Here is a 21,647-nt window from a genome sequence, read left to right as displayed (position 1 = left end):
TCCAGAACCAGGAGATGGTACCATTCTGGTATTTTTAAGCTGCTGAACCTTTTGATCTGTTAGAGAAGCTAAGACCTGGAAGAGTGAGGTCAAAGAAGAGGCCCACACAGTGTGACTCTCAGTGTAGAGGACATAGACTCCCAGATCTGCTGTCCTCACCCAGCACCAAGGAGCAACCCAGCCTGCAGGACACAGAACACATGCTCGGTGGACATAGGACCATGCTGTTTCCGTTTGTCCGGTGCACAGGCCCTAGCACTTGACCGTGGAGGTGATAAATGAGCCCTGCTCCAGTGAGGGTAAGCAGAAGAGACACAGCACAGGCCTCCTGAGCACCAAGTCACCAGCTGCTGTCCGGGGCCCCAGAGTTTCTGATTCCGTGCATGAATGGGGTAGATGTTGATAATGAATCAGGACCACACTGGAAACCTGATTGCAAGCCGGAGTGCTTCCACGGACATCCTAAGATGTGCGAAGCTTATGACCTCAACAACACAAAGTTCACCCTGCAGAGGAAACAACCAAAGGAAACCTCACCTCTCTGTCGCCACCACTGGCCAGCACCCGGTGTCTGCTCTCCCTTCCCATTGGCCAAGGCAACACCTCCCACCTTATGCAGTCACTAATCTTTCAGCGAACTCAGCTGTTACCCTGGGAGTAGCAACAGTTCAAGGGTAAAAGGAGCGTCTTCCTCCCAAAAGTCAGGGAAGGCAGGGCCGCTGCCTTTGAGAAAGGGCTTCCTGTGCTCCACCCCCACCCCCACCTCCCAGCAGGGTGGCTGGGAGTTCCTAAGGGCAGGTGATTGAATAAACAAAGCGAATGTGGAAGACTCATCAACCCTTAAAGGGTGTTCTGACCCATGCAAGAATATGGCTGAGCCTGGAGAACACTTTGCTAACTGGAAGAAGCCACAGAACAGAGGATCTGCACAGTCTGCCCACACAAGACACCTGGTGGTCGGGGTGGGGGTGTCTGACTCAAGAAGTAAAGTATTGACAACCAGAGACTGGGGAAGCCACGGCAGAGCTGTTGTTTAAAGGCCACGGAGCTTCAGCTTGGAAGATGAAGTTCTGTAGCCGGGACGATGTTGGTGAATGTACTTAATGCTCAGGATGGTCACTGAATACTGTATACATCACACGGACAAAGACAACTGTGGGGTGTGAGAGGGATAACTGAGCACTGGGGAGGAAGAAACAGAGAAATTGAGATGGTAGATGAGCTGAGGCTGGGGAGGCAGTCTCTTTCTCAATAAATAAATGAATAAATAAACAAATGATTGAAACCCATTTTCATGTCCCATCTTTAATGCTCCCCTGTAAACATCCAGAGCCTTAACTTCTTCAAGGCTGACCAGAAAGCAGAAAAATGGCCAGGCCAAGTATTACAATCTTGTAATCGCAGAGCTGGGGAGGAGAGATGCAGGAGGGTCAGGACGCTAGGTCTCTGGCTGCACAGCAAGTTCAAGGACACAGACACAAACTGCTATAGTCCCTTTATGCTTCCCCAAACAAGGTAGAGCGGTTCTCTGAGCTGTTGTTTGTTAAGTGGGATCCCAGCGGCGGCCCAAGCCCTTTAGACTGCCAAACATGCAAGTCCTGCTTTCTTGACTCAGTAAGTCCTAGCATGGTGCCTGGCGACCCGCTTATCAACCACAGATCAACCGGATCAATCAAGCCTCCTAGTGACCACTCACAAAGGGAGTCCGTGGCCCCAGATCCCTGCCACCACCTCCCCCTACGCCCACCCCGTTACTTGGGACAGCTTCATCTGTCCTGCTCCAGAGGGTCTGGGACCAGCGTCCTAGGGACAGGTATCCTGCAGCAGGGTTAAGCGATGTTAGCCTCGGTTCCTTCAAGGGTGGAGCCCAGCCGGCCCCGCCTTGCACTCCTACAGTCACACAGGTAGCCAGCTGGGCAGGGCCTGGAAACAAAGTAAGGGAGGCTGAACTCCTGCTTGCCAGTCGCCCGTCCGGAGCCTTGGAGCCACCACAATGGGTACGTGAGCACGGGCAGCTGGGGCGGGGTCGTCGGGATCAGGGACACTTCTGTCGCAGGGAGATTGCGGAGCAGGTGCCACCGGGGGATAGGGAACGACTCCTCACTGGCCGCAGGGAACCGACTGGTTGGAGGCTGGAAACCTGGGCAGGAGGTAGCCACTCTTGACGTTTCCTCCGAGGTGGTCAGACGCCAAGGTTGGGGGAATAAACGCACTACTCTCCGCCCTCCTACCTCTTAGACTCTCGGGTTTTCATTCTCTCGGTGCCAAGTGTCTGTGGCCTTGGAGTTGAGTGCTTTCTGCCGGTGATGGCAGGAAGGGCGTACTGGGGGCCTCAGGGCGCAACATGGAACTTTGGTTCTGTGCTTGCCTCTAGCAAAGAGGGTGACCCTGGAATTCTCATGGGAATCCCTGGCGCCTCTCTGTACCGTTCCTGGTTCTACTGCTGTCCTCAGAAAAGGCACACGAGACGAGAGTAGGAGTATCAGCCTATGAACTAAGAGGCAGCTCGGTGCCTGCCCTGCTTCAAAGTAAGCTGCCTCTGGGAGTAACTTAGAACCACAGACCTTGAGGCCACCGGTCCCCCTAAAGCTGGGGTAACAAGCTGACTCCCCCAAAATTCCGCTTTGATGGCCAACCCCTGCTTCTCGGGCTTCATGGACACTGGCAGCAGAGCTCCAGCTTGGTCTCCCTGCATCGTGTTCATGTTGCCCCTTGCTAGCCTTTTGTTCCTGCCTCAGTACAGAGCGCCCATGGGGGCCTGGTGACCCCCTGGGTCACAGCAGGAGTTTGAGAAGTAGCAGCAAGGGAGTGAGTCACACCTTGAACTTTGGCTGTAGCAAATTGCTGTTCGGAACAGATTTCTCATGTCATTTGAGATGAACAGCATCAGACTACATACTGCACCCAGCTTCTAAGAGGGGCTCCGGATCCCCCTCCCGGCTGCCGCTTGTACCTTGCAGAGAGCCGCCTTAAGATGCTTGTATTGGACTCTGATGCCAGGTCCCCAAGTTACCACAGGATCTGCTTTGTGTGAGATGCATTTTGCCCTTCTAACAGATAGCTCTGGTGGGAAGAAAAGAATACAGAACTGTTGGACGCATAGTGTTCCAAAGCAATGGGTGTTTCCTTATTGAACTAACTGGTCCTCTGCTGGAGTTTTGCTTGGCATGGGAATAGGGACCAGTGACTTGTAATCAAATCAGGCTTTGATTTGTGGATGTCTCAGCTTTTCAATATCAAGAGCAAGGAAATGGAAAAGATAATTAAAAGTTATAGTGACTCCCCCTGGTGAAAACAATGGTTGGCAGTTAGAGCTCGTCAGAATTGTTTCAGGTGCCATGTGATAGACTGTAACCCTAGGAATACTTGTGGAATGGAAGGAGCAGGAAGCAGTTCTTAGAGAAATGGGTGCCCTGAGCCACTGACTTCCTCCTGTGTGGTTCATGCCAGGGACCTCACTCCCCCTGGGAATCCAGGGGACGAAGTAATGAATGACTAGGAAGGAGAGAGACAGACATGGCACCCACAGACTATGCAGTAAATGGGATGTGGGCACCCATGACTGAACCTAAACACCCATGGTTGAAATCTTAAATTTTGACTTTTTTTTTTTAAGATTTATTTATTTATTTTATGTATGTGAGTACACTGTAGCTGTACAGATGGTTGTAAGCCTTCATGTGGTTGTTGGGAATTGAATTTTTTTGGACCTCTGCTGGCTCCGGTTAACCCCACGTGCTCAGTCCCTGCTTGCTCAGGATATTATACATAAGTACACTGTAGCTGACTTCAGATGCACCAGAAGAGGACGTCAGATACCTTTACGGATGGTTGTGAGTCACCATGTGGTTGCTGGGATTTGAACTCTCGTCCTTCGGAAGAGCAGTCAGTGCTCTTACCCGCTGAGCCATCTCGCCAGCCCATTTGACTTGTTTTTAAGTAGAGACCAGCACTCTCCTGGGCTCTGTCCTTGGTGTAGAAGCAACCTCAGACACTCAGTAAACATGTAGGTGGAGCTGTCCCAATAAAACCAGTTACAGGTGTTGATGTCAACTTGTGTATGGTTCCTTTTCACCTTTAATTGTCTTTTTTAAAAAATATTCCTTTTAAATTTTTATTGAATTTTATTTACTGATTGTGTATGTGTGTGTGCACATACCAGAGCCATCTTTGTTTTTGAGACAAAGTCTTATTCTGTAGCTCAGGCTGGTTGAGACCTGAACTATGCAGCCCAGACTAGCCTCAAACTCATAGCAATCCTCCTGCTTCAACCTTCCAAGTGTTGAGATTACAAGTGTGAGCCAACACACCTGGCATTTATATATTTCTCTATGTGCTCACAAAACAGCCTTCAATCTTTTCAATTATTTAAAAACAATATATATCACTCTTGGCTCCTGAGCTGGAGGCAGCCCCGAGCCTCTGAACTTTGCCTGAAGATATGGGTGATGAAAGAGAGGCTGTTGGCTCACTGATCTCTTGGGCTGTCTGCTGGAAAGAAGTCTCTGAATAACAAAAACTCTCCCAGGCTGGGAGAGGCCTCAAGGAGGAGAGAGCAGCCACAGCACCTTTGGGAGGCTGAGGAGACTTTCATTAAAGCTTTCTAAGACATAATCTCTTTCCTGTTATTAAATTCCTCTTATTTAAAACTTAGCAAAAGGCTGTGCTGGGTTTGATGGGGCTAAAATACACATTTCACACTCTAGCCTCGAAAACTATGGCTGCTGTTCCCTCAAGTACTTGACTCTGAGGACTGGGTACAAGAGTCAAGTTCCTTGAAGGAAACTCCCTTCCAGCTCCCAGGGCTGAGAAGTCGGCTTCCTTAGCAAATCATGCTCTGCTGCATGCCTTCCTCTGATCTCAGCCTTGTTTATGTGCCTTGGGAGTGTCTCCAAGTCATCCTCTTGCTTGGGTGTGAAAAGATGAGCCAGCCTTGCAGGTGCCTCCCTCCCGGCCATTTAAAAGTCCTTCCCTATTCTCAATCAAAGTGCAGGGCCAAAGTGCCCAGGAAACTGGTGTCCTGCTCCAACCTGGGAGTGAGCCATGGGCTGCCAGTATCCCTTGGAGACTTGGAAATGGGAGCTGAGGCCTGGCTCTTGCTGACAATCTCTAAGTTCACTTTTATCTTCTTGTTTGTTTATTTTGAGATGACAGAATCATGATTCTAATGCTTCATAGCTGAAAAATGATCTTAAACTTCTGATCTTCTTGCTTCTGCTTCCCAACTGTTGGGATTATAGATGTGCACCACCCATTTTGTGTGGTGTGCACAATCAAATCCAAGACTTTGCCCATGCTAAGCAAGCATAATGCCAATTGTGCTCCATCCCTAGACTGGCTTCTGTCTTGAGCACACACCCCATCTCCTAGATGAATACTACCCCTAGGGTCCTGGCTCTGTGGGAGTGGGGTGTGGGAGCCAAGGATTGTCATGTTCATAGTGTCCTGGCTGCTGGCCCTAGCACCATACTCTGAGAATAACAGCTTACAGTGACTCTGAGTGATCATAACTGACAACACTTTCTCCTCCTTGTTCCCTTACCCATGTCAAAACGTTGCTATCTTGGTCTAGAAATTAGACTGTGGTAATCGGTAATAATTAGTCCAGCCTGCCCCTGGGTACATACGGGTATGTGTCTGTTGTGATGGGTAGATTTGTGGCTGTTTGAAAAATGGCGGTAGAGACAGGGAGAATCAAAGTGAAGTTCTGACCCTCTGGGGCTGGCAGAGTGGACCTAAAGTCCCTGTTTATCCAGATGTTCACTCCCTATGGAAGGCCATAGAATAATCCTACATCCTCAGGGCAGAATCCAAAACTCGTAGAAACACTTCCTCTTGGTTGTTGTTGAGGTAAACGAGACCACACAAAGCAGCCATAAATATGGAGTCATTCCCCTAAGCTGTGGTGCTGCTGTTCACACTTCCACAGCATCTCTAGGTGGAAGAGAATCTTTTCTCAATTTCTTGGATTTTCTGATTTTTAACTTCCCTACGGCTCTTGAAATCACTGAAGCATCCCACAAAGTGCAGAGAACAAATAGATCAAGCACCTATGCATTTGGCTTGTCTAGCTTCCAGGAGAGTTCCCCTGCAGAAGGGCAGGCTCCCATTCTTTCCTCTAAGGAGAACCACTCTGGATGGAATGGCCGGGTACCATCTGTTAGTAGAAGCTGGGACTGCTCAACCCCCCTGTGTTCTCACTCTGGGCCCAGAGCTCCATTACACAATAGCAAGTGGAGTCTGTCCCTTGCAGGAGGGAAAGTGGGTAGGTGTCTCAGGTGAGCTGATAAGGAAACGAAAACAAGGGTGACTTCTGAGGGACATCTTCACATTCCTCCCTGATGACAGAGAACAGGCCAGTGTTACCAGGAGCCAGTGACAAGGACCGACTCATAGATCCTGTAATGCTGTGGTTGCAACACAAGGAACCAGAGAATCTCTGTTTTGTAACTTTGTCCTTTGGTTTACAAGCACAGCTGCTACTGGCTGGCAGGACAGAGCTAAAGCACATGCCAGCAGTTAGAAAATGCTTTTGCTGGGCCTGGAGGATGCCCCAGAGTGAAGAGTGCTTTGCTACTCTTCCAGAGGACCTGTCTGATTCCTAGCATCCACATAGAGTGGTTTACAGCCTCCTTTAGTTCCAGCTCCAAGGGCTCTACCAGCATCTTCTGGCACCTTTGGGCACCTGCACTCACATTGTATACACACAAACACACATATGCTTGTGAGACACACACACACACACACACACACACACACACACACACACACACACACACAATATAATGAATCTTTAAACAGAAGAAGAAAAGAAAAGATACTGCCCAGGGCGAAGAGGGACAGGATCCTCCCCTAGCAACTACATAACAGGAAGGTCTCCCAGGTGTTTAGAGTGAAGCCTGCCTGCAGCCCCCCTACCCAATTGCAGGAGTTCCCACTGCAGGGCAGATTTGCCCTCCACCAGATATTATGTGGGAAGATGTAACAATGAGCACTCGTCTCACTAGAGCGTTCTGGTTTAAGAATCAGGTTCAAGACTAGAAAAGATACAAAGTATTCTTAGATAGGAAGACTCATCTGAAATTCTCAAACCAAACCAATTAAAATGCCTGCAAGGGGAAGGGAGTGGCAAGATTATGTAACAAGCTCTTTAGGACTCCCAACAAGAGCTCTGTTCACTTGTAGATCTGAGACGTTCTTGAGGAAAAGAATTCTTTCCCCTGTTCATGCCAAACACAAGAACCCACATCCTGTGTGCCTTTCCTATGGCTCCCATAACTAAAGTGGCACTGTGTTCTAAATGACAAGGGTGTCAAGATACAGAGGCTGGGAGTCCAGTCAAGATGTTATGAGGCCATGCTCTGTCTGAAAACTCCAAGGGGCTCTGGTCCAGGCCTTTCTTGTGGCTTCTGGTGGCATTGCAGCCCTTGGCTCAGAGACATTGTCCAGCCTCTATTTCCACTGTCATGTGGCCGTCTTCTTCCTGTGTCTCTGTCTCCTGTCTCTTCTGTCTTGTAAGGACATCATTCACACTGGCTTAACGTACCCCCTCCTTCTCCAGCTTAACCTTACCTAGATGAATTATCCTTGTAGCAAGCCTGTTTCTAAGAAGGCCATATTGTGAGATTCTAGAAAGCTCTATCCAACCCCCATATCATACTAAGAAAATGTGTTATACCACATACATATGGAATTAAGTTGTAATATACAGCATATAAAGATGACTCGACTCTGTTGGGGTCAGCAGCATCTCAGGTGCCATCTTGGGTGGCCAGCAACATAGATGAGCTTTTGTGTCACAGTCCCAATCAATTCTAAACAACCCATTTAGTAATGAAAAGTATGTGGGGAAACAATTACCCCCGTGATACAGGTAACATCGGTGAAACCTGTGTGGGGTGTGGTGGCAGTAAAGGCTTGCAGATCTTTGTGAGTTCAAGACCAGCCCGATCTACACAGTGACTTCCAGGATAGCCAGGGCTACAGAGTAAGACCGGCGTCTCTCAAAACTTAGGCAGAAATATATAAGGTGGAATCAAAACCACTTAAACTGTCAAAGTAAGCACAGGCGATTTATCTCATTATCCTAAAACTCTGAACTGTGCTCTGTTGATACTGTTAGAGGGGCTGTGCTGAGCAGGAGGGGGAAGTCTCTAGGCAGTCTGTATTCATACTATTGAGTCACATATGCATGTTTTATCTTCAAGGTAGCTGCCTCTGCCATGCCTGTTCATCCCACGATTATAAGACTGGGCGAAAAATGTTACTTAGAACACTTACACCGAGCATTATTAGATAATATCTGTCAAAATTTAAAGTGTACACATTCTACCAACATTTATGTCTAGAATTTTTAAAAAAGATTTATTTATTTATTTATTTATTTATTTATTTATTTATTTATTGTCTGTAAGTACACTGTAGCTGTCTTCAGACACTCCAGAAGCGGGAATCAGATCTTGTTATGAATGGTTGTGAGCCACCATGTGGTTGCTGGGATTTGAACTCAGGACCTTCAGAAGAGCAGTCGGCGCTCCTAACCACTGAGCCATCTCTCAAGCCCTAGAATTTTTTATCTTTTCATTTAGCAGTGAGGTGTGACAGATTTTGCAATAGTAAAACTGGTTTTTATTTTTCAGTCCTGATTTATCATCTTTAAAAAAGGAAACCTTTGTGTACAAAAGTTGTAGTCCGAGTTGTCTCTAAAACAAACTCCTCAAAAGACTAAAGGCTGACTTCTTTTAATTGGCAGTGTGTAGATGGTTTGGACCTTGTTCTTTCCTATGAAAATACACAAGATCAAATTGTGTATCAATACAGCGTGCTCAGCACATTCCTACTGCTGGTAGGCAGGTTCCTGTCCTCTGTCGGGAGACTTCAACCTGAGCTGGAGAGGGGACGGTTGCCCATGCGGCCCATAGCCACCTCCCACCATGTCTTCCCTCTGTCTTCTTCCAGAGGCCTTTCTGAGGAAGAGCCTCTCTTCTTTAATCAAGGGACATAGTCATTGCTTCACTCTCAACCACATACATTTACACCAAGCCTTAGTCTAAGTCCTGGCCCAAGGGTGTTCTTCTGCAATAAAAATATGAGTATAGATAAAGAAGCCAACTTGGGGAGCAAGGGTTATGTCAGTTGCTTTTCTATTGCCATGACAAACACCACGGCCAAAGCAACTTAGAAAAGAAAGCATTTCACTGGAGCTCATAGGTCCACAGGGTTATAGTCCATGACCACTGGGGAAGGGAAGGTAGGCATGGCTCTGGAGTGGCCTGTGAGAGCTTATACCTTGATCCACAAGCTTGAGAGAGAGAAGGAGAAAGAGAGAAGGAGTGATGGGGAGGGGCAAAGGGAGGGGAGAGAGAATGAACAAACTGGGAATGGTGGTTTGGGCTTTTAAAACCTCTAAGCCCACCCCTAGTGACACACGTCCTCCCACAAAGCCATGCCTCCTAACCTCCCCCAAACCTTCCAGTAACGGAGGACCAAGGATTCAAAGATATGAACCTGGGGGTTCATCCCCATTCAGACTACCATAGCTTGCCACGCCCAGGGAAACCATCACATCTATGTCTGGGCAGAATGTAAGACTACCACTTCCCAGGCCCTCTGTTTTGTTACATGTTAACTCTGAGGGACTCTCTGGCCTCCTGACCTTTCCCTGCCATGGAGCAATTGAGGACTGAATGATCTCTGAGCTTGTCAAAAGATAGCTGGATCCTGTGGCCCACCAAGACCCTTTCTGCAAATCACAGGTATGCTCAGAGAATGGTTGTAAGACAAGACTGTGTGTATGCCGGTACACACATTCATAGAGGTCAGAAATTGTTGTCAGGTATCTTTTGGTTTTAGTTTTTAGGTTTGTTTTGTTTTGTTTGAGACAAGGTCTTACTTACTATGTGACTGCTTATCCTGGAGCTCACTATGTAGACAAGGCTGGCCTCAAACTCATAGAGATCCACCTGCCTCTGTCTCCTGAGTGCTGGGATTAAAGGCATGTGCTGCCATGCCTGATGATGTCAACTGTCTTCCATTCTCTCTCTCTCTCTCTCTCTCTCTCTCTCCCTCCCTCCCTCCCTCCCTCCCTCCCTCCCCCCCTCTCTCTTTCTCTCTGCCTCATTCTTTTCAGATAGAGGCTGTCTTACCAATTCATCTAGGCTGGCCGGCCAATGAGCTTCAGAGATGCTCCCATCTCTCCCTCTCCAGTGCTGGGATTTAGCTGCTGTCTACCCTGCCTGCCTTTATTTTTGAATACTGAGAATCGGAACTCAGGTCCTCATGTTTGCACAGCAGACATGGGTTTCAGTCTGAGTCTTAACTCAGTCTGACTGAGCTGCTTCCCTGGTCCTTTAGAAACATTTTTAAAGGGTAGGAGGATGTTGCAACATAAAGTAACAAGTGGTACTCAGCCAACAGCCTTTGGTCATTGTGGCCTCCAATATGTATCTCCTAAGTTCAGATGTAGAGAAGTCCAGGCCCCCAGTACCCAGGATGGGACCTCTCTGAAGAGCTGGGCAGTTGCAAATGTGACTAGTTAATATCAGATCCTAGTGGAGAAGGGTGGGCTACAAGTTCAGAATAACTGATATCTTTATTATAGGGTAGGTTTGGGCACAGATACACATGAGAGGGATGCTGTGTAGAGAAGACAATAGCAGATGATGCTTCTATGAATCAAAGAATACCACAGAATGCTAGAAACCCCCAGAGAGGCTCAGAACACTCTCCCTCTCAGGGCACAGAAGACAGTAACTCTCACAACACCTTGATCTCAGACGTCCAGCTTCCAAGACTGAATCAATGGATCCAGGCTGTTTTTGAGCCACTTGCATGAGAAACCTTGAATTCTAGGCATTCAAAATGCATATGATGGCCAGGAGCTGTGCCCAAGCCTGAGCAGTAGATGCCAAGGTATGAAGGCAAAGACCCAGCTGTCAAGCACACGTGAGATAAAGCATGGCCTGCCTGACAGATGAGAAAAATACAAGGGCACGTTATCACTTAAGTAGATCGTACAGCCAGAGTGCCCTGGCACCTGTCCTGCAACACAGGCTCATCAGGAGCTGCTGCTGTCCCCGAGTGTTATAAGGTGACCCACTGCTGAGGAGCTGACAATAGGCAGCAGCTAAGTGGGTTGATGTTCCATGTCTGTCTACTGAGGAGCGACTCAGGGGGGCGCATGGGATATGGACTCATCACAGCTTCTCCTCCTAGTTCCAAAAGGGCCACAAGACTTCTGCCAGGACTCAGACCAACCATGGCTAATCCAGTCTTGGGTACAGTCCCTGATACTGAGCTGAGCTGATCCTCTTGGATGGCATCATGCCCAAATCATTACATAAACTCCTTGCTCTCTCATTAGCAATGCTCCTGACAGTAGTAGCTCCTCCATGCTTTTAGCATCTACGTAGCTTTCCTCATTCTTGGGGTGTTTGTTTTTACTTAAGACAGTCTCCCTAGGTAACCCTGGCTGTCCTAGAACTTGCTTTACAGACCTGCCTGGCCTTGAACTCAGATATCTGCCTGCCATTGCCTCCAGAGTGCTGGGACCACCACGCCTGGCTTGACTTGCTTTGGCCCTGAACGGTATAGACAGGGCAACCTCTGATGTCTTAATTGTGACTTCTCTTCTTCGTATTGTGTTATATTCATCCACTGACTGACTCGGGATAAAGGCTGTATTTCAAAAATCTGTAATGATATCAGCAAAGACCCCCTTTTCCATGGTAGGAAAGACACCTACAAATTGGTCCAGACTTTGGGGTCCAGGCACTCTTAGAAATGGTAAGAGATAGTTTTCTTTCCATCTGAAAAGAGGAGCTCCTTTCTCAGACCTCAGCAAAGCATCCCAAATCCAACTTACAGAAGTGCACTCTCCAGCCTGAGTGTCACTGATGGAGCTCAGCTGTGTGCCCCATGACAGTGTCCTGACTGTGGACAGCACACGCCCTGTAAACTGTAAGATTACAGTATACTGTAGATCTGTGGTCCATTTACCCTTCAGGTTTGTGCAAATATACTCTGTGGTACTTGAACACGGATGTAAATATCATCATCATCTTTGCCATCAATGATAAAATATGTTTCTTAGAACATGTCCCCATGCAGCAGCTCTCACCGTATTGATTATTTTAGGTAACAAAATATTACTTAGAGATTCTAAGCCTATGTGGCTCAATTTATTATGCTCTGTGTAAATCACAGGAAATTTCCACATCAGAGGAGAAGTGTTAGAGAGTGGTGGGTCTCACTAGAGTCTTGCTTTCCTTCTGTTTCTCTGCCCCTCCACTGCACCCCAAAGTTAGCAATGAGAGAAATGTTTAATATATACTTACTATTACTGATTTTTGTCTAAATTTTTTAGATAATAGAAAGTCAAAATCCATTAGACACAATAACAGCAAAAGCCCATGTTTAGTCAGTGATTAGACACACTGGCACCACTGAGCTCTCCGGATAAGGGAGTCTGAAGTCTAGATGTGGTCCTGGTCATACTTATATCTCCCAGTGACCTACAGGCTGTTCCGGAAACATGGGCTCGCCCAATATGCTCACTGAGTGGTCTTAAGTAAACCAAGCCTTGTTGAAATTGAAATCTGAGTTCAAATCAAGTCTCTTGTGGCCCCTGGCTCTACACTTGTCCTTTCTATGATAGCGGTCCTGTTGACACAGGTACATTCAGATAAGAAGTGCTGACTTCAGTGTATGGCCAGCAGATAGCTTGGGATTCTATAAAAGGAGCTTAGCAACCTCTGCCCTGGAATAATAAAGGCAGTTCTCAGGAATTCACACCTTTCAAAACACAAAATGCTTCCTGCAGGATGTCTGGGTCCTGCCGTCTCAGGCTTCTGCTTCAAGAAGACAAGCTGCCCTGCAACCAATCAGGGCACTGAAGAATACCCACAGCCTGGTTTGCTCTGCTGCCCTCCCTGGGGACTAAGGCTCTTCTTGGCTGACTGTAGCCAATCTCAGCTACTTTGTGTGTTCTTCTTTTTTCCACCCTTTATCCCCCTATCACTAGAGAAGAGAAAAGGGGAGGAGAGAGAGAGAGAGAAAGAGAGAGAGAGAGATAGAGAGAGAGAGAGAGAGAGAGAGAGAGAGAGAGAGGAGAGAGAAAGCTGGATCTAATATTTTTTTCTAATTTCTCCTTTGCTTGAGTGTGGTTGGACACTTCCTTTTCCATAATGAAGTTCTAAGCCTGATGATTGGTCAACTAAGGGCTCAGCCCTCTAAACATTACCTGTAACCGTATATACATTTGCTGTAAATCAGTGCTAGGTAATATTTAACAGGGATATATAGTCTCTGCTCTGGAGATAAGATTCCTCCCCTGTGAACCACGACATCTAGGGACACAGGAAAGATACTGCTGAGGTGAGTCTCAGCCCGGCTTTGTGGACTCTGGGCTTACATCCCTCCCTCATGAGAACACCTGGGCCTTTATGTTAGTCTTATTCCTTGCTTGGTCCTTTGAAGGCCTTGGGGAGACCACATTCTCTGAAGTGTAAGTAGATAGAGCAGTGTGCTGTCTCCTCAAGAACAAAAGCTGCCTTGCAACAAATTGGGGTGCTGAAGATTACCAGTAGCCTGGTTTGCTCCTCTGTCCTCCCTGGTGATATTTAATTACCACTCAGGAGAGTGTCATTCAAGGCTGAAGATTCTAGGATGTTAGTGTCTCCAATTAACTAATGTATGAAGTGAAGGAGAGAAGCCTTCACATAAACAGTCAGAGCAAAGCTAATCTGAGCCATCTTGCAAGCCCCTCATAAACTCTTACAGTACCTTACACAACAGATGATGTTTCTCTTCATTCCACTGTGATTACCCAGGCTTGCCCAGGGTCCCAGGTGGCAGCTGGCAGAACTGACATTCAACCCCAGCTCCAACCCCATGGCTCCCGTTGCACCTTGAAACAATCCCTTCTATCAAAGAAAACCAAGTTCGGTTGTGGTGTGGGATCTCTGGCTCCAGCTTTAACCACAGGAGAGTTGGGAACTAGCGTCCTAGGCGGTCAGGATGGTGGTGACTCCCTCCTTGGAGCAAAGACTAAAATAACATCAAATGTACTCTGAAGTGGGCAAAAGACTGCAAGACTATCTGCTGTGATGTCCTGTGATGCCCTGGGGCCTCAGTGGAGTGGGCAGGTGGAAATGGCCTCAGTTCAGCTGACAGGAGCAGGGAGGGGTGTGCCTGTGGTGGGTGGGGGCAGGGAGCCACACAGACTGACAGTGCACAGTGGAGAGTCAGAGGGGAAGAGTGGGGAATGGGGAACACAATAAGAGATTAACGCAGGGAGCAAGGGTGGACACTAATACTTGCCCAGCCTCTGCATTTGGTTTCTGCTGTGGGTAGCTGGTCTTCCTGGCTCTCGGGGCCAGAGAAGTGGTCATCTGTACATACGAAGATATGTCAGGAAGCCAGAGACCACAGCTTACACATGCTTCCCCAGACTGCAGTATCCATGGCATCTCGGAGTTTGTTTAAAAGCCAGATTCTCTCTAACTCTTAGTACAAGACACAGTGGCCAGTGCTGGGGTCCAACAAGCCCTGTCCAGATATTTCACTCTGCCGTCGGCCAGGGCGCATCGGCCAGGACTGTTTAAGGATTACTTACAATTCTCCAGGGCAGCAGTTTTCAAAGCATGCAGCCACCAGGAGACTGGTTGGAAAACACAGTCACGTGTGTCTGCCAGACCGGAGTCAGCAGCACTGGCCCAGACCAGAGCAGTCTGTTCTCCAAGCCCCCGGAGAATCTCAGGAACAGCTAAGTTTGTAACCCACGACTGCTGAGCAGGTGGACTCCTAACAGAGGCAGGGTGTGTGCCTCAGGAGCCCTAGCAGCAAAGAACTATAAAATGAAGTCAGTGGGGGATGGGAAACAGAAGAGGTTCCCCCTGAAAGGGGCACAGTGGTGACAGGTAGCCTGGAGGGAATGGCTCATCATAACAGCACACTGTGAAGGGAATGTCAACATCAGTGCTAGCACGCTCGAGTGGAAAGGAACGTGCTAAGTGGATAGAGCACCCAGCAATAGGCTGCTATCTCCCATGCCACAAACTTTGAGAAGACATACAACACCATCAATGAACAAACAGTTCATTGATAGACTCACTGGAGTCTTCTCAGAGAAGGGCTAGGAGGAAGGCAGGGTTAGGAACCAAAAGGCTGAATCTTCACTCTCTATTAGGCACCTCAAAGCATGCTATACTCAATGATTTAACCCTCACAGAACCTCACTGGTCTTGTGAGGTCGGGAAGAACACACCGGAATGGTTTTCTGCAGAGGCAGCCTTTGAAGCGTTTGAGGAGGAAATGGTTTAGGCCTGATCTCCTGAGCACTGGTTCTCTTTTGAATCTCCCAAGCATTGCCTGAGGAGGTCAGTTCCCCCCTGCAGATGAGATGTGAGCCCTCTGTCAGGATTCCAGAGGACGCCAAGGCTTGCTGCTGTGGGAAGCCAGAGGCGCGGAAGCTCGCTCAGCCAAAAGCACTATCATAACTTTAATGTTGTTTTGTTTTTCTTTTAGGGATGTCCAAGTCTCGGGTGAGTATCCTTTGTCCTTCTCTGACGTCTTCATTCTGTATGTCACACAATGTTTTGCTCCTGGTAGACACAGATGTGCCTTATTCAGTTGTCAAGCCTGCGTGGGGCACAGAGGTGATCCTGAGCTATGCAGGAGATGTCCTTGGTTTATTTCCGTCTCCTGCTAGTCGATCTGTCTCATTGCTGTCTCTGTGTGGGAATAACTAACATACAGCTATAAAAGTCACAAAATCCACGACTCTGGTTCTGAACAGAACCGAGAAGTTATTACATGTGTGGTAGATCTCGGTGTAGCTTCCAGTGCTGGTGTGTGAGTGTGGGCTGGTGAGACACGTGTCTAAATGTTATGTCCCCGTTTGTCAGGGTTGCTTCGGTTACCCGTTGAGCATCTTCTTCATCGTGGTCAATGAATTCTGTGAAAGATTCTCCTACTATGGCATGCGAGGTAAGTTTCCGGCTCCCCTCACCCTTCTGTAAGAGCAGGTGTTGCCTCAGCCCGCCCTAACTCTGTTTCTCTCTCCCCCTGCGCCCGTGGAAAGCACTCCTGGTTCTGTACTTCAGGAACTTCCTCGGCTGGGACGACAATCTCTCCACGGCCATTTACCATACGTTCGTTGCCCTCTGCTACCTGACTCCAATTCTTGGAGCTCTGATCGCAGACTCGTGGCTGGGGAAGTTCAAGTGAGTGACTGGGTGGGACTTGATCACCACGGGAACAGAGATGTATGTAAACTGTGAGCTTTGCGATTTGGGATGGTAGACTCCCGGGTTGGGGAGGATTCAAGGAAAAGAAACTCACAGGACATCTGTGACCTTCTTTCTGCTTCATATTGTATTCCTAGCACTCGTAACACTGTAAATTCAAGAAGGTTGAGTTGTTGTTGTTGTTGTTTTGTTATTTGTTCACACCACACACACACACACACATACACATACACACAAGCATGTACGCACACACACGCACACACATACTCACAAACAAACTGTATCATTTTGAAATAGTGGCAGGGACCCTGACTATCATGGGTGAGAAACAGACTCTGCCTGATGCTCAGGTCTTGCTGCTGCAGGGTCATGTGGCTTCATGGATGGGAAGCCATTGTGAGTACTCACCCAGACAGGAAAATTACCAGGGAAAGTCTCTGGGAACTTTATAGAGAAGGAAAATGTTCTTCTAGGTCAAAGTGCTAACACAGGGAGGAGGAAGAACGGTCAGCTCTCTTTAAAGAGGTCTGTAAAGTTAGTCGGTGATGTCTACCCCTGGCCAGCCACCACTACCAGGCACAAGCTAGAAACTGTTTCATAGTTGTTTCATAGTTGTTCATCATATTCGTATGATATCTACAAATATCATAGATATATACACTGTGTTTTGATCGCATTCAGTCTGAATTTCCTCCCATCCGCTGCTTCTCTTACCCCCACCACATATTCCTCTCTGATGACTTGTTTGTTTTAATTCCCGAGTCCACTCAATGTTGCCAAGATTTTTAAGTCTTATTGTCCAATGCTACAAATACTGATTTCCGTGATGGCAGAGGTGGGGGTGGAGGGAATCTGGAGGTGGGCTTTCCCCTTCGGGGCTCTAACCACAATTTCACTCTATGTACCTATGCTCTCCCTTTCTGGGAGTCCTCAGTTTTACCTAGTTTTGGAAAATGGGTAGAAACATGATTGGGCTCTTCAAAGCTCTGTAGGAGGAAGAAAGGAAGCCAACGGCTACTGTGCGATTAACTAGGACTCTCTTGCCCTTTCTAAACACAGGACAATTGTTTCACTATCCATCGTCTACACGATTGGACAAGCAGTCATCTCGGTGAGCTCAATTAATGACCTCACAGACCACGACCACAATGGCAGTCCTGACAGCCTTCCCGTGCACGTGTGAGTCCGGGGTCACTGCTGCCCCACCCTCTCACTGCTTGCTTAGTTGGCAATCTGATGATTCATCTTGTTCCTGAAGAGATCGAAGAAGTCTTCCTCCCTACTCAGTAATGTATAGAAGGTGGTTCAATGGACTAAGTTGTGTCTTCAGGATGTCCCCATCCTAATGTCTGCTCACTGTGACTAGAGTTGAGACTTCTCATTCAGTGTGTGGTCATGTGAAGGTTTTTGTGCTCATAGTGTCTTCCCTAGAGGGGGGAGATGGACACAACTCTCATAGACCTTGGTCCTCACACCCAGGTTTCCCCGATATCCTAAGGCCTTTAGTTTCTCCCTGAAACCACAGTAGGTTGTTTTTAGCAATTCTATTTAACAGACATTGTCCTAGCCACCTGTTCTGAACTACTGACAGGAAGGTCTCTTCTTACTGGAGTTATTCTCCTTCCCTGCAGTGTGGTTTGGTGCACTAATTACAGAGCTTGCTTGTTTGCTTATTGCCTTTTAATACAGCATCTATCTATGTATCCCAGGCTGGGGATATATAGCCCAAGCTATATAGTCTCAAACTCACAATCCTCCTACCTAGGCTCCCACGTGCTGGGATTGCATGTGTGCACCGCTCTTCTCTTAGTTGGGGTTTCTTTGCCAGGATGAGACACACGGCCAAAAGCAAGCTGGGGAGGAAAGGTTTATTTGGCTCACGTTTTCACATTGCAGCTCATCACTGAAAGGAGTCAGGACAGGAACTCAAACAGAACAGGAACCCGGAGGCAGGAGCTGATGCAGAGGCCATGGAGGGATGCTGCTTACTGGGAAAAAAAAGGCCTCTTTAAAAAATATTCAAGCTTTCTTTTCAAATCCAAAGTTTTTGAAAACTCCAAAATGTCTTTTAAATTTTAAGATTGGTTATACTTCAACTTCTTAGCCTAGGAGCAAGCCATCTCGTGGGCTGTAAATGCAACTGAGACTTAAGTTAGCGGCTGTAATGCCCATGTCTCTGACTTTCCTGCTGAATGCATGTGTGCCCACAGGACAGCCCTCCCTGTCTGGTGCCTGGGCCAGAAAGAGCAGTGTCGTTGAGGGGCAGCTATGAGCTCAGTGGACCACCCACACTACCAGGTCTGAGCCAAGCTTTCCCACAAAAGAGTGAGGTGACCTTAGATGGGCTGTCTTTTTGAAAGCATGGGGGGAGGAGGACAGACACGGGGCTGGAGAGATGACACGGTAGGTAAAGTGCTTGTGGGCAAGCTTGAGAACCTGTTGGGATCCCTGTGACCCCAGCCCTATGGGAACAGAGACAGGCAGATCCTGGAGGCTCACTGGTCAGCCAGTAGGAAGAACCCAGATCAAAGAGAGACCATATCCATTCCATGCTTAAATATTTTAAGCAACATTATCAGCCAAGAAGATATAAATTCTTCCAAACGTCAGCTGTCTAACCCATAGTATAGCTCTAGTATCACAAATGCTATGCTTTTTCCCATTTCAAATAATTTTTTAGGTTGGTGTTCAAAGCAATGGATTTCCTGATGGTATTGTCACACGGGTCATTACACTTTGTCTTAATCCCCCTGCCACCCCGTGTTTTTACCTTTCAGTTCAGGAGGTAAAATGCTTACAGATAACCTAGAAGATAACACAAGTAAAATTAAGATAAAGATAAATAGCCCTCAGTGCCACACCTGGTTTGAACAATACAGCGTTTGTTCTGTGTCTCTCTAGCCTCATCCAGTGTGTAAGCAACCGCAGATGATTATAGAGCCTGCATAGACACTCTGCTTTGCATTTAAATCATGCTTTCAATGTCACTAAATGACTATTGTGACTCCATTTTGATTGACATAAGGCTTATGTTTGTTTGACTGGCATCTTCGTGCTGACATATGTCTGCATGTGTGCTGAGAACTGAAGCCAGGGCCTGTTTACCCCTACTCTACTCCTGAGCCATGAAACCCACCCCTTAACTAACACCCCTTAACTAACATTCCTTTTTTAAAAAAGATATATTTATTTATTTTATGCACACGAGTACACTGTATCTGTCTTCAGACACACCAAAAGAGGGCACTGGATTCTATTACAGATGGTTGTGAGCCATCATGTGCTTGCTGGGAATTGAACTCAGGACCTCTGGAAGAGCAGTCACTGCTCTTAACCATTGAGCCATCTCTCCAGCCCCTTAACTAACATTTCATGTACTTGTTCTTTCATTAGAAATGGTAAAGCTGGGCTGGAGAGATGGCTCAGTGGTTAAGAGCACTGACTGCTCTTCTGAAGGTCCCAATTTCAAATCCCAGCAACCACATGGTGGCTCACAACCATCCATAACAAGATCTGACTCCCTCTTCTGGAGCATCAGCTACAGTGTACTTATATATAATAAATAAATAAATCTTTTAAAAGAAAAGAAAGAAAGAAAAAGAAATGGTAAGGCTACCAAAAGTCCATATGCAAGTCCTTGTTCGGATTTTAAGCCATTTTCAATTAAGTATTAATGACTAAACATAGTGGGCTCCAACTCCACGGCATCCAGGTTTCATTCAATGCCCAGCCTGTCTTCTTACGCCTTACCTTCTCCTCCGTGAGAGAACCTCCATGCATTTGGTACTGCACTTAGTCCTTGTAAGGAGACTACAGAGGGGGAGGGGCCTTCCTGAGAACTTCCCACCTTGGTCTTAAACCATGTCTTTCCCCAGAGCACTGTCCATGGTTGGCCTGGCCCTGATAGCCCTTGGTACAGGAGGAATCAAGCCCTGTGTGTCTGCGTTTGGTGGCGATCAGTTTGAAGAGGGTCAGGTAAGACCGTGACTGCACGAGCCGGTCAGTGACTAAAGCAGTCTAGTGATGTGGTCCCTGGAGCATCAGTCCTGGCTCCGTCCTAGATCATGAGTCGCATCTCCATCCTGGATCGCGAGCTCTGTCTCACTCCTAGTCTTTCCCAGAATGCTTGAAAGTAGGATACTGACCAAACAAAGTCAGAAGTGAGCCGGGTTCTGGGCCCCACCATCTCCCATGATTCCCAGTGAGGTTGTAGTAACCTAACTGTGCCCCTCCTGTGACAGGAAAAACAGCGAAACCGGTTCTTTTCCATCTTTTATTTGGCTATCAACGGGGGAAGCCTGCTCTCCACGATCATCACTCCCATACTCAGAGGTAAGAACCATCTATTAAGAGCTTGGATTTTCTGTTATTGATTAGAGAAAGTCAGGTTAAAAGGCTAAATCCTCTGGATGTGTTGGTGCACAGCTTTGGTCATAGCACTGGGGAGGCAGAAGAAGACAGATCCTTGTAAGTTGGAGGCCAGCCTGCTCTGTATAGCTCCAACCCAGCTAGAGCTACTTAGTGAAACCCTGTCCCAAAACAAACAAAACAAAACAGGCTTAGTCCTTGTCTTTTGCTTTTATATAATAGCCCAGCTGCAACATCTGCTGGGATAGTTTTCAAAATCTAAACCATAAATTTCTTTCTTCCATGCTTCCCCCCCTTCCAACCTTTCTTGACTCCCTGGGTGACAGGAAACTTCTCACATCGTTTTTAAATTTTTTAAAAAAGATTTATTTATTATTATATGTAAGTACACTGTAGCTGTCTTCAGACACATCAGAAGAAGGTGTCAGATCTCATTTCAGATGGTTGTGAGCCACCATGTGGTTGTTGGGATTTGAACTCAGGACCTTCAGAAGAGCAGTCAGTGCTCTTAACCGCTGAGCCATCTCTCCAGCCCCACTTCATTTTTTAATATTAAACCTTTATATGGGGAGAGACACCACTGACAACATTTGGGAAGACATATTGCAGGCTAAGGTTGACTTTTGGCCTTCTGCTCTTGCTCCCCATGATGTTTGAGAGAGTTGGGAAGACATAAGAAACTGAATATGTGTCAAATGTTTCTATCACTTCATTAGTGGGGAACTGGAACACCATTGCAATCTGTTCAAACAAGGATTTGACTGAAAGTGCTCAGTGCCTGAGGGACAGGGTCTTCTTTGTCATGAATGGGAATCATGCATACAGTTATGAACAATAAATGTTTACACAAATGTCATTTTTCCCATGGTTACTTTTTTTTTTTTCTCTCTATAAAGTAGTGGAATAGCTAGTTAAAGAGCAGACCAAAGTCTCTGTAGGATCCAATCCGGGGATCCTCTGTTGCCTTTACAAAGCCCTAATGCTTTTCCTTACCAAGATGAAGATATCAGGGAGCTAAGAGTACCCTCCATC

General features: G+C 47.1%; 1 protein-coding gene across 1 annotated transcript in view; it reads left to right on the top strand.

Annotated features, from left to right (window-relative positions):
• The first annotated feature begins 1,961 nt into the window (after positions 1 to 1,961).
• Positions 1,962 to 21,647, top strand: part of Slc15a1 (solute carrier family 15 (oligopeptide transporter), member 1) — a 45,634-nt gene continuing 25,948 nt past the window's right edge. The window contains exons 1-7 of the mRNA NM_053079.2: positions 1,962 to 1,997; positions 15,526 to 15,542; positions 15,906 to 15,987; positions 16,082 to 16,223; positions 17,307 to 17,426; positions 20,123 to 20,222; positions 20,489 to 20,579. Coding sequence (NP_444309.2) covers positions 1,994 to 1,997; positions 15,526 to 15,542; positions 15,906 to 15,987; positions 16,082 to 16,223; positions 17,307 to 17,426; positions 20,123 to 20,222; positions 20,489 to 20,579 — 556 coding nt within the window. The 5' untranslated portion in view covers positions 1,962 to 1,993. The remainder of the gene's footprint in view (positions 1,998 to 15,525; positions 15,543 to 15,905; positions 15,988 to 16,081; positions 16,224 to 17,306; positions 17,427 to 20,122; positions 20,223 to 20,488; positions 20,580 to 21,647) is intronic.

Source organism: Mus musculus, chromosome 14, assembly GCF_000001635.26.
Source record: "Mus musculus strain C57BL/6J chromosome 14, GRCm38.p6 C57BL/6J".
Taxonomy (NCBI): Eukaryota; Metazoa; Chordata; class Mammalia; order Rodentia; family Muridae; genus Mus; species Mus musculus.
Note: the sequence above shows the minus strand (reverse complement) of the source record. Positions and strands in the feature narration are given on the sequence as shown.